We start from the raw sequence: 13,709 nt of genomic DNA on the forward strand, positions 1-13,709 counted from the left end.
CAGAATACACAGTCACAGCCATTTGGACTGTATTAGTGGTTTCGAATGGTGTCCATCCACTGATGGAACCTAACCCTATGAGTGGAGCAGAGGAAGAAGAGAATTTTCGGCAATCACGCTACTGCAACCCCCTGCACTTCACTAAGTCTGCTCTGAGCAGAGTGAGAGAAGTGCAGTGGGGGAATTGCCAGTGATGCCTCCCTCTCCTGTTCCAATGATAGATTCCATCTTTTGGTGGTCAGATACCACTGAATACCATCACATGACGTATTTCTGCACGTGACATAAGTATTGACCACTGTGGTTACAAAGTTAGCATGACTTTCTAAGCAAACCCCCTGGGCAAATCTGCCCAAACCTTTTAACAAGAACACCCAAAGTAATATTGCCGCAAATCCATTTTCTTATTTGAATTTGTCTTATTAGCCCTGTTGCATTTACTCCTTCAGTAGGAGAACTGGGAATCTATCCACAAAGCTGCATGACCCCCCCCCACCCCCAATGGCACTGTATTTTCTGCCTGTGGCTTTTACCACTTGAAATCCTGTTTTCACAGGAAAACTGTTTCCCCTCCCATGTCCCGGTTTTCTCTTATTACTCAAGACTTTAGATTCAGTTTTTAATTAATGGTTGCAGAACTGAAAAGGTACGTTCGATAAGTAACATCCACATAATTTAATACTTAATTACCGAATGCAATATGCACTTGGTTTGGTATTTTACTAATTACTTAATTAAATTATTTACGAGGGCTGAGCTGAAAGAGGGAGGCTTCTTGAAAACATTTGGTAACTGCAAAAAGAGCCTCCTTTTTTCGATGGCTTTTCACAGGTCATAAGTATCCAACCACAGTGCAAGGTCAGTGACTATTTAGAGCAGCAGGGAAGTGCTGGCCAGGCTGCCCTGATAACAGGGCTGACAACAGTGAAGGTAGCTGCAATGAGCCCCTGGGGCTTGCCCCTTCCCAAATAGCATCATGCTGCCTGTGACTTTATGCCTGCCTCAACCAGACTGGCTGGGATCCAGTGTGGTCTGTAGCTGGGCCTGACAGCAAAACTGGGACACTGGCAAAGGACTCTGCCCAGAAGCACCAGGCAGCACAGGGCTCTCTCAGATGCCAGCCCAGCAGGCAGACACAGGTTTTCATGAGGTCCAGTAACCGGTGGAGAGAGGATGCAGGCTTAAAACCCCCTGCAGCATTCAAGGAATTGGGAGACCATGGGAGGAGAGCCTGAAACTAGGGTTTAACTGCATCTTGAGGGGAGCCCCCTTTGAAGACTGGTCACCAAGAGATCTCCCCTCCCAGACCCTAAAGAAGATGACTGAAGGCAGATACTCCCTCCACCGGATCCCATAGGGAGGGTTCTGAGATCCCCTCTCCCATGCTCCTATTCCCAAACCCAGCATTTTCCCATAAATTGAGTGGCGTGGTATGGGATTGAAAAGAATCTGCCTGAAAAACCCATTTGAGAAACATTGCAAAGTTTTTGGTGAGAGTGGGTTTGGGTTGGTTTACCTTGCTGCCCTAAACAAGGTGGTGAGTTGTTGTTTTTCTTGTAAGCTGTTGGGAAAACCTTGTTGGGCCTTACACAAGAATCTGCTAGTCCCTCTATTCATCAACCACCTCAGGAAAACAGGGAGAGTAAGTCCTCCCTTCACCCCAGAAAACACTGTGTTGGGAAGGGAGCATTGGCCAGTATAACCAGTATTAACCAATGCTGATCAAGACAAATTACTCTGAGGGATAGTGGGAGAGCTAGGCAGGCCTGCTGGGGGAACTGTGGAAGAAAGAGAACAAATGATTCTCTTTTTTTCTTTGCTCCCCTTCTTTTTCTCCTGCAACTCATCTCCCCACAACTCAACCCATGATTTCAGAAGGGCCCACACTTGTTCCAAATATTCCTGACCCTGATAATTCTGGCTTCTTCTTTTCTTGGAATGCAGCTTTCTCTTAGACCCAAATCTTCTTTCTTTTGTCTCCCCTTTTATTTTCTACAGATACAATTAAAAGCAATATACATCTAGATTTTTGTAAAGTAAAACGTCAACATTAACTCCACCCCCTCCCTAATAAAAGGGTGCAGCTTTCACTTTTAAGAAACCAATCCAGTTTCATTACTTCGATTAATAGCATTGTGGGTGGGATGGAGGAAAGAGGGCGAGAACTCTTGCGTCTTGTTACTAGTGGGCAGCTGTCCATTTGACGAATGCCAGCACATTAAAAATGAGCTTAATGGCCAGTCAGGACTGGATGAGCGGAGAACATTATTATTCCTGCCCTTCCCACTTTTCTCAGACTGTTCCCAATAAACATGAATTCTTTTACACTCGGCAGGTTTCAAGCACTTTTGGCAGTAGTACTTGCAAAAACCACCCTTGCAGAAGTTTCTCCTGTTGGCTGAGTGACTGACAGACTGACATACTGGATTACTCCCCCCTCCCTTTAATGGTTTGGTATTCAGATTTCATTGCGTCCTAACTTTTGAGAGTGGTTTTTTGCCTTCCTTTTTTCAAATTGCATATTCTTGCTAAAGTTTATATCCACTGTACGTAGCAGAGTTGTTGAAGTGCGTAAAGTACCTGCCATCGAGGTGTCAGAAGCAGTTATGAATCCAGCTTCATTCAGAGAAGCCTGTCTGCCCATTGAGAGCAGGCTCTGCCTTCTTGCGTGTATGGTTTTAGGTTGCATTGTGTGCTTAGTAGTTGACTCCAAATGCATCGTTTGACTTTACTCTGTTATTTTTCTAGGGAAGTGGGGATTGTGTTGCTGTGTGGTCTTGGTGTTTAGTTACCTATCCATTATTCAAGCATATATCTATCTCTATCTCTATCTAATCTATATCTATATCTATCTGCAGATCTCTCTCTCACACACATACGCCCCTCACAAAGTAACAAACTTTATCCAAGGAAACCTGTGTCTAAAAGGGCAACGCAGCCAACTAGTATTATATACAGGGACATGGGTTAAACCACAGAGCCTAGGGCTTGCTGATCAGAAGGTCGGCGGTTCGAATCCCCGCGACGGGATGAGCTCCCGTTGCTTGGTCCCTGCTCCTGCTGACCTAGCAGTTCGAAAGCACATCAAAGTGCAAGTAGATGAATAGGTACCACTCTGGCGGAAAGGTAAACGGCATTTCTATGTGTAGCTCTGGTTCACCAGAAGTGGCTTAGTCATGCTGGCCACATGACCCGGAAGCTGTATGCTGGCTCCCTCAGCCAATAAAGCGAGATGAGCACCGCAACCCCAGAGTCGTCCATGACTGGACCTAACGGTCAGGGGTCCCTTTACCTTTGTATTATATACATGATTTGGTTGTGGATGTACATTTGCGTCAAGGGCCAGAGATAGGTTGCCCCTCTAGTAAGTAGAGTGCTGTTGTGCTCAGGTCTTGCTTTTGGACTTCTCATAGGCAACTGGTTGCCCCCTGTAAGAATAGGATGCTAGATTAGATGGGTCGTTGACCTGACCCAGCAGCACTCTTCCCGTGTTCTTATGGTGACAGCACAGATTAATAACGATCTGCACTAGAACTCATTGGTTCCTTTATTTATCATAGAATTGTAGAGTTGGAAGGAACCCCGGGGGTCATCTAGAACTAATCAGTGGTTCCACATGTGCAAAGACTGTTCCCACCCACCCCCAGCATTATCCCTTCCACAAGCTAGCTGGAAAAAAAATAAGCACAAGGCAATAAAGTTATTTGATCTATTTGATTTTTAAGTCACTCTTTCACCCAGCTGAGAGCCCAGAGCCATGTGCAGCATAATTAGACCATCAGCTTAAATTCCATTTAAAATGGAAAGCATGGGATTATGGTACTCTAGTTCTACCTGTGCAGCTACTGGGTCCCAGGGCACTTCATTCCCAAAGGCCTAGGTGAATAAATAAGTCTCTCACTAGATTCTAAAGGCCAGCAATGGCAATTGTATGTCTCCAAGGAGGGAGTTCCAAGACCTGGAGGCATAATCTATACAGAACTATACAGCCAGCTGCAGAATACTTTAAATGATGTGATCAGGGCAAGCTACATGTTAAACTTGTAAAGTGACTTGGCATAAAGGTGGTATATAAATGATGTCAATCAAACTGCCTGAGGACCAACCATAATGTAGGTACTCTGCTCCGACCTCTGCGACCAGTGATTTCCTCTATGATTCTTTCCCCTCTCCTTTTGTTTTCTTTTTTGGATTTTCATGGTAAGGGGTACAGATGGTTTATTTTAAAATGTATCGCTGCAAGCTTGTAAATTGTCCATCATCAGTAAGAAATAATAATCCTCCCTCTAAGTGATATGGGGATGGGATGATTGGATCAAACAATTTCCATCCCATGCTTGTTTCACATGTTCATAGAACTGGCACCATCTTGCCTGTTTGTGAGCAGACCTTTTAGGATAATCCACCCAGTTCTGCAAAAACTAAAGTGCTTACAAGGTGGTCCAAGGGCTGTCTCTTTCATTCTTAAGATTTTACAGCTGCTTGCAGCAGCAAATACCTCCCCTGTGGCTGCACAGTTTTCTTTTCCTAAGTGTATAAAAATACTTCCAGGAAGCCACTGTACATCACAATACACTTTCCTTTCCTGGAGAATTGTACAAAGTAAAAGATGGCTTCCCCCATGTACCTTGCAGTAGTGGTGGGCATCTCTTTCGATTTCTTTTCTTTTCTTGATGGAGTTACAAGGTTGATGGATCAAGGGAATGCTGTGGACATAGTATATTTTGATACACTATGATATTCTTGTAAGGAAGCTGGTAAAATATGAGTTGAATGAGGCCACTGTTAGGTGGATTTGTAGCTGGTTGACTGACCAAACCCAAAGAGTACTCATTCATGGTTCTTCGTCATCCTGGGGAACAGTGTCAAGTGGGGTGCCATGAGGTTCTCTCCTAGGCCCATTGTCATTCAAAATATTTATAAATGCCTTGGATGAAGGAATTGAGAGGGTGCTTGTCCAATTTGCAGATGACACCAAACTGGGAGGGATAGCTAATGCTGCAGAAGACAGAATCAGAATTCAAAATGACCTTAATAAATTGGAGAACTGGGCTCAAACTAACAAAATTAATTTCAGTAGGGACAAATGTAAGGTTCTGTATTTAGACACAACAGAGAACAGGCCAGAATAGAGCCCCTTTCCCTCATGTGCTAGTGTTGTTGTTTGGCAGGGAATATTTATATGGTTGCTCATTTAAAAATGGTGCCCACACCCCTGCAGTCTGACATAGCACAGTGCAGTTTTACCCCTTCAGGATTCTATCACCTCCTCCTGCTGTATTCCTGGACCTTATAAAAAGGACTGTCTGATGGTGAAAATTTCAGTGATCTCAAAGCTGGACTTGATGTGTCTGGGAAAAAGAAAAGGGAAAGATGTTTAAACTTCTGTCAGTAGGCTATGGTGAAATGTATGAACTGTTGAATGAACCTGCAGTGATTTGGAAATGACTACAGAGATCACAGACAGAAAAAGAGTGAGAGGGGTTGGTTAGTGAGAGAAACTTGAAACTCCCCAGGGAGATGTTTTGCCAGAATCGCTGAGGGAGATTACAGGTCCGTGGGGGAAAGTAGAGGAGAAGAATCTGATATTTCTTGCAAACGTTGTTGCTTTTGATCTTTAGCCTTGACGTTCGCAACAGAGAATGAAGGAAAGCATTGCTACACCCACACAGAAAGCAGTTTTGACATTTGTAAATCTCGGCAATATAGAGACAAGTGAAAGAAACTGCAGAGTGATGCTGGAGAACAGGGAAGGTTAAAGTTCAGTGCCAAGGCGTAGTTGGAATAGAACTCTTTGACTGCCACTTAGAAAGGAGAAATGAAAGGGCCTCTCTCCCTCTCTTTTGCTCACACACGCAAACACACCCCTTATTCACAGAGTGTCGGTGCAAGTTCTCAGCCCACAGGCTGCGAAGAATCCTAACATAGCTGATGCAGGGAGCCATGTAAACAGAGCCTGGGCTTCACTGTGGGGAGGACATGCTCAACTAACCTAATCATTACTGTCTCTGGAGAAGTGACAATATGAGCAGCAAAGAGTGCAGCAAACCCATTAATCAGACTTTGAGGAGGGCTTTGATACGATATACAGCTCTAAAAAATGTGAGCAAGGTTAACAGTACAATATGAATTATTATTATGTATTCCTACAGCAGTTTCAGTGTCCAAGATGTTCACTGCAGAATAATGCAGGCAACAAAGACAGGCCCCTGCCTGCAAATCAATAGCAAGATCAAGGCAGGGGCCCGGCAAAAGAGGCAGGTTAGATTTGAGGGGAGATTACTGAGCATTTTCTCCCAAAATGTCCACACCATTACCTAATGGGAAAGACCACAGCTTGGTGATAAGAGTGCACACTCTGCATACAGGATGCCCAACATCTCCAAAAAGGGCTGGGAATGATTCGTGCCTGAAAACTCTGAAGAGTTTCTGCCAGTCAGTGTAGACAATATTGAACTAGATAGACCAATGGTCTGACTTGGTATATGGCAGTTCCTACAATGCCACAAAAGTCTGCCATTCCCTGGCTTGGAATGTGAACTTTACATCACTCAGGTTTCTTCCCCAGTTAGCACTGTAATATGAGCTGAAGATGACTCCCTTCTTCCCATGCCTCACTCACTCACCCACCTCCTTTAGCCATTCACTTACCTATGATTTCCCTTTTCCCTTACTTGGTTGCTGTGGCAGCAGGTTGCTCTTCCTTTCCCCCTTCTTGGATGCACATTTACCACTTGATGACTGCCCCACTCTGGGCGGCTTCCAACAAAAAATTTAAATACAGTGGTCTGTTAAACATTAAAAGCTTCCCTAAACAGGGCTGCTTTCAGATGTCTTCTAAAAGTCTGGTAGTTGTTCTTCTCTTTGATATCTGGTGGGAGGGTGTTCCACAGGGCGGGTGCCACTACCGAGAAGGCCCTCTGCCTGGTTCCCTGTAACTTGGCTTCTCTCAGTGAGGGAACCACCAGAAGGACCTCAGCACTGGACCTCAGTGTCTGGGCAGAACGATGGGGGTGGAGACGCTCCTTCAGGTATACTGGACCGAGGCCGTTTAGGGCTTTAAAGGTCATCACCAACACTTTCAATTGTGCTTGGAAACGCACTGGAAGCCAATGTAGATCTTTCAAGACTGGTGTTATATGGTCTTGGTGGCCACTCCCAGTCACCAGTCTAGCTGCCACATTCTGGATTAGTTGTAGTTTCCAGGTCTTCTTCAAAGGTAGCTCCACATAGAGTGCATTGCAGTAATCCAAGTGAGAGATAACTAGAGCATACACCACTCTGGCGAGACAGTCCGCGGGCAGATAGGGTCTCAGCCTGCGTACCAGATGGAGCTGGTAAACAGCTGCCCTGGACACAGAATTGACCTGCGCCTCCATGGACAGCTGAGAGTCCAAAATTACTCCCAGGCTGCGCACCTGGTCCTTCAGGGGCACGGTTACCCCATTCAGGTCCAGTTAGTCCTCCACACCTGCCTGCCTCCTGTCCCCCCAAAACAGTACTTCTGATTTGTTAGGATTCAACCTCAATCTGTTAGCCGCCATCCATCCTCCAACCACCTCCAGACACTCACACAGTACCTTCACCACCTTCACTGGTTCTGATTTGAAATAGAGGTAGAGCTGGGTATGATCCGCATATTGATGAACACCCAGCCCAAACCCCCTGATGATCTCTCCCAGCGGCTGCATGTAGATGTTGAAAAGCATGGGGGAGAGGACAGAACCCTGAGGCACCCCACAAGTGAGAGCCCAGGGGACTGAACACTCATCCCCCCACCACTTTCTGAACACAATCCAGGAGGAAGGAGCGGAACCACTGTATGACAGTGCCCCCAGCTCCCAGCCCCTCTAGATGGTCCAGAAGGATGTTATGGTTGATGGTATCAAAAGCTGCTGAGAGATCCAGCAGAACTAGGAAACAGCTCTCACCTTTATCCCTAACCCACTGGAGATCATTGACCAGTGCGACCAAGGCTGCTTCAGTCCCATGATGAGTCCTGAATCCCGACTGGAAGGGATCCAAATGGTCCGCTTCTTCCAGCCATTAAATGATGGCTTATGTATATGAATGAGCCATCCCTGACCAAACTGTTCAGAAAGAATGTTTATAGTAGCCCTTTTCAGATGTTCTGCATCTAAAGTCAAGTAAATGTATGAGAGGGGCAGTAGGGAAGAGCTACATACCCACTCCTGTCATGGTTACCCTCCATGAATTGAAAAATGAACACCTGAAGTAGTAGGGAGCTTCCCCTGCTCATTGTTTCCTAGTTTTCCCAGGTTCTAAAACACATGGGGAGTTTCTCTGAGTACAGCAGACTCCCCACTTTAAAATGGTGACTGGGGGTTGGGGCTAGCTTGGTGGTCCCCACTGCCCTCCCATTTTTGCTAAAGTCAGCTGTAGGGCACCTGAAGAGGGATATTATTATCTTATGCTGCATGAACCATAAGGACTTTCCAATGAAGCAAATTCATAAATCCAGCTGCTGCACAATAAATGAAATAATACTCATGCATGTGTGAACCTATCCTTAGCATAACAACAAAAGTGGTGGCACTCAGAACTACTTGCAGTAGTTTATATAAAGATCAAGTACGGGACAGTAAAGATGTCAAAAATTCAGAATTGTGAATGGAGCATCTATAAAAGGAATCATAGGCCTTTCTTGACTTAGTGGCATCATACTTCCTTAAGAACGGAAGATCACAAGCAACTATACGGAAGGCTACTTATAAGGGTTCTTAGTTTTCTTGAGTCGTTGGCTACCTTCCCTATCATTCGAAGTTGTCTTGAATTTTTAATCTGAACCAGGACTGAACTGAATGGTGATAATTAACAATTCCGTCTTGACTTTTGACAGGTAACTGGAGAGAAGAGACCACTAACAGATTTGGGCAAAAAGCCCAAAAACCAAAAGAAGAAGAAAAAGAAGGATCCCAATGAACCCCAGAAGCCAGTGTCAGCTTATGCCCTGTTTTTCAGAGATACACAAGCCGCTATCAAAGGACAAAACCCCAATGCTACCTTTGGGGATGTATCAAAAATTGTTGCATCGATGTGGGACAGTTTAGGAGAAGAACAAAAACAGGTAAATTCCTTGTCCACCTTACCGCTGAAAGCTAGTATGTTTGTTTTTCTTGATGATGTCATGCTTTCCTTTTTCTTTTTTTGGAAAGAAAACATATCTGCACTGTTTTTCGTTCAATTTTGCTTTGTTCTATTTTATTATTATATTTATTAAATTGGTATAACCGCCCTTCATCCGTAGATCTCAGGGCGGTTCAGTGCATAAAAATACAAGGTGTTCTTTAACAATAAATTACCAATTTACCTTTTCTTCTTCAAAGCTGTGACTTCAACAAAAGCTTGCCTAAAAAAGAACTAAAACTCAGGGTATTGCAAACATCAGTAAATATAGTATATATCCCTTATGCACCTAGTAGATCACAGCAGTCTGTGGGAGTGTTTCTCCTTCAAGTTTCAAAGACCTCTGATGCTCACCCCAGTAACTGCTACTGGAAGTGCAAAGATGAAGGGATGACTAGTGCAGAGAAACAGGCCCATCACCATCCACCTGCTTTGCAGTGAATAACTTCGTATCTATTCCATATTACTGTGTTGTGATTATCATCTAAATGTATTTTTCCTAGTTTTGCTTATTCGTAATTTTGAGAGGACATAAGCTATGGCAGGAGTAGCAGCATGGTACCTTCCAGCTGAACTACAGCTTCTCTCATCATCTCTGACTATTAGCCATACCAACAGGGGCTGATGAAAGTGGTAGTCCAACAACATCTAAAGGGCACCACATTGCCTATCCCTGAAGCTACTGTCTCTATGCACCAGTTGTGCTTAGGCTTTGAACAAGGCTAGAGAGTCTTAATATCTGAAAGTCAGATTATTCGAGAAATCTTCCACTCACCCGATGGATATGGGTAGCAGAATTTCTGGGCTGAAAATCTCTAATTGGTAATTTCATCCGTTTAGTTTCAGAGACCAACTGTCCTTAATGGCAACTTTTGTGCTCTCTGGTGGTTGCACTGAACTTAAGCCTGCCAAAAGAAAAAGAGCAGGCATACGAGACTCAAATACTTCCTGACAGTTTAGATCCTCCCACTGGAAGAGTTCCAGGTGGTTAGATCTACGAAAGGAGAAGCAGGTGGAGAAACCAATTTAAATTAAAATGTGTTTGAAAATGGTTCTGCATTTTATATTGTTTTGTGTAGGTGACAAGTACCATGAATATGTTTAACTTTAATGAGGCCAATGTCTTTCTTTTTTAATTCTGATGTAGTTTTCTAACTTTCTGCACTTTTATAGCTCACTTGAATGGAGCATTGATGATTACTCCGTTACTCTTTGCCTGTACAGATAATTATTTATGTAGAGCAGCGTAGGGCTAGCCTCCCCGCTTACTGATGCCTTGGCACTAGACCCTTTGATATAGTACTAGAAACTTGATAACCTTATAAACACCAGAGAGGACCTCATTTCAGGGGATAAATCCTTTATCAGATTCCTAATTGCAACCCCTTCCCATGGTCATATGAAATGCAAGTCAGCAAAACAGGAAAAGAGACTAAAGCAAAGCTCAGATTGTACCAGGTCTGGTGAATTTCTAAAATAATTATTGGTTGTTTCATTCTTGAATGGGCTGGAAGGAAATGGGGGGGGGGAATGTGACCTAGCAAAGGTTGTTGGACTGTGACTTCCATTAGCAGCAGCACCCCCCCCCCATTTTCAGAGTTGTAGTCCAACAACTTATAGAGGACCACAGATTCCCATGCCATCTGCTGGCGGGAGAGATTGAGCATAGTTCAAGGAAAAGTGGTTTTTGAAGAGTAAGAAAGCATAAAAGGCTACATGAAAGCAGATGCCTTTTACCTGCTTCGAAACAATTTTTAAAAGCTGTAAAAGCTGCTTCAGACATGGCAGATGGTAGTTACTAAGCATTTCAGAGGCACAGTCTAAGTCCCTAAAACAATCTTACGTGCATGTTTTACAGTAGCACATGTAAAAGTTATGAACGTATTGTATATATTCCCTCTTTTAGTCTGTCTTGTTTCTTTTGCTAAAGTCATATAGAGCTATATACTCCGTGGCCATATTTCTGCAGTGAGGTTGATCTCTGCTTTTGGCACACTGAGATCTGGATTGTGTTGAAGGAATAATAGATTAGTTCCTGGATGGCTTTGCTTTTGATTTGTCTGGGATTAGCATTTGACATTTGATCCCTTCATCCTATCCCTAATTCAACATTATTTCCTCCACACAATTAAGTTCACATGGAAAGAGTGGTGCTGTACACACTGTCTCCAGGCAAGGTATAGCTCACCACTATCCTGTCCATACATTCTGTGCTTGTCCGCAAAAGAAACCCTTCTAAGCATGTGTGTGCTCTCTCCATAAAGTCATAGAATTGTTTTTCTGTTGTGACCCACCCTGGGATCTTTGGATGAGAGGTGGCATACAAAAATAATAATTAGAAAATGGAGTTGGAAGGGACCCCAGGGGTCATGTAGTCCAACCCCCTGCAATGCAGGAATCAGAACTACGTAATCTCTGACATACGCTTTAAAACCTCCAGTGAACAAGAGTCTGCCATCTTCTGCAGTAGTCCATTCCACCGCTGAACAGCTCTTACTGTTACAACGTTCTTAGTAATGTTTAGTTAGAATCGCCTTTCTTGTAAATTGAATCCGTTGGTTTGCTTGATCCATCTTCCATGCGTATGATTGTGCAGAATTCCCAACCACGAAAAGAGCACATGCATGTTCAGAATGCTTTCCTTTTTGCAGGCAAGCTCCAAATGTGGACAGGAGGCAGCATGCTTGGCTGCGCTCTCTATCCCTCCACAATCTTGATCATGTGGAGTGAATAATAGGATGGCAAAACACTGAGAGTCCTTTGTGGACTTTCTTAACCAATGAGCTTGGTTACGAATGAGCTTGTGACAAGGAATATGTTTCACAGTTGGATCTCTGTAAGTTGGCAAGGTACAAGCTTCAGCCTGGCACCTCCCAACCCCTTTGCATTTTTGTGGAGAGGGGATTTTTGGTAGGGCTGGGAGTCATAGTGTTTACCTTCAATTCCTTAGTCACTGGCAAAGCACGCAGCCCTTGCTGGAGTGGCAAGGGATGCTGATGACTAGTGGGAGGTGGGCAATCTCCTTATTTTCATGGGATGTCTCCCTGAGATCACTCTTCTGGGAGTTTGTTTGCTCTTCTTCATCTCATGCTGGGAATCAGAGCAGTCACTGGCTTGCTTTGTTTTGTCCAAGGCCTGATTCTCACAACCATGTCCATCATATGGTAACATGCAATAACCACACAGCTCAACTGATCACAGCACAGGTTGTGCTTTGCATGCAGAACATCCCAGGTTCAGTCCCCACATCTCCAGTTAAAAGGAGCCAGAGGCAGTGTGTTGTAGAAGTTGGAGCATTGGTCATAGACCTCTGTTCCTGTAACTGCTCTTGCCCTGAAGCTTATTGGGTAACCTGGGGCCTTTATTCAACCAAACCTACCTTGTGTGAATGTTATTAGGATAAAAGCAGGACATTTATGTCACCCTGAGCTCTGTGGAGGAAGGGTGGGATAAAATGTGATAAAATAGTAACAAAGATAGAAGACCTGAGACCTTTGAGAGCTACTGCCAGTAGATGATAGTGCCATACATGGGCCAGTGGTCTGGCTCAGTATGAAGTAGCTTTTCATGTAGCTGTCAATCAGTTTCTTGCCATGTGAGCAGAGAACTTGCCACATGGGTAAACCCAACCTCAGCTGATCAGGCAAACTGGCTTCCTTATAAGTGAAGAGACCTTGAACTAGTATCCATTTGTTTAGGAAGGCTTGATATAAAACAGTTTTAAGAACTTCCTTTGGAAGCAGCTGATTTCAGCAACTGGCTTTCTGCTTTTATAAATTTATTTTGAGATTTATTTGTTTGTAGTTTAATCACTACAAGTTTAATCACCCGAGCAATCTTTGCAGATTAATTCCTAATTTATTGTACCTAGTTTGCTGGATTAGCAGTCGTAGAAATTCTGCTTAATTGTCATGAAGATAGAAAAAGACAAGTGGTCAGGAACCCAGGGCTTGGAACACAGAAGCCTAGAATTGGTGTCTTTGTCGAGTCATGCATATTGGATGACAGCTGATTTTTCATCAGCACAGTTTCATTTGGCATGGCAGTCTCTTAAGCAGCCCCCTATAAATTTCACTCTGCAGTGCACTATTCACACTCTTCACTGTCTACAGGCTAACAAAGGGAAAGTCCATAGAGTTCTCTCTTTCCTCTCGCAGCCATGATTAGTCTACAACTTGGCAAGCCTAATATTTCCCTACAGCTGGCTGGGTGTTAGATACGTATTATTTTGATGTGCACTAAACCAGGCACTGCTACAAACTGTTCAGTACACAGAGGGTTAAGTTTTTTGCGGGCTGCTAAATGGCTGCATACACTTGAAGTATCAAAGCCAGAGAGGTTTATGTGCTTTGGAACAGGTGCTGCTGCTCCCACAAAGCAAATTTACTTTCCTCCCAGTGACGAAGTAAACAAAGTGAAGCTGGCTTCATTTTCATGGCAGCTTTATTATTTTGGTTTAGTTCTTGCTCACATTTATGACAAAGCAAACCTAGAGAGGAAAACCTCATCTTTTTTTCTAATGCAAAGGAGTGTGTGTAAAATAACAATAATAACACAGGGCT

The 13,709-nt window shown here is 43.8% G+C and overlaps 1 protein-coding gene and 1 long non-coding RNA gene across 9 annotated transcripts in view; one reads left to right on the top strand and one right to left on the bottom strand.

Moving 5' to 3' along the window:
• Window positions 1-13,709, top strand: part of TOX2 (TOX high mobility group box family member 2) — a 270,950-nt gene that overhangs the window by 225,955 nt on the left and 31,286 nt on the right. For all 8 annotated transcript variants that reach the window (XR_014220590.1, XM_082226144.1, XM_082226141.1 and 5 more), the window contains one exon: window positions 8,861-9,088. Coding sequence is in view for 7 of the 8 variants with exons in the window: in XM_082226144.1 (XP_082082270.1) it covers window positions 8,861-9,088 (228 nt within the window). In the remaining variant the exon portion in view is untranslated. The remainder of the gene's footprint in view (window positions 1-8,860; window positions 9,089-13,709) is intronic.
• Window positions 1-13,709, bottom strand: part of LOC309534451 — a 100,785-nt gene that overhangs the window by 40,882 nt on the left and 46,194 nt on the right. The window lies entirely within an intron of this gene.

This window comes from Podarcis vaucheri, assembly GCF_965113315.1.
Source record: "Podarcis vaucheri genome assembly, chromosome: 6".
Lineage (NCBI taxonomy): Eukaryota > Metazoa > Chordata > Lepidosauria > Squamata > Lacertidae > Podarcis > Podarcis vaucheri.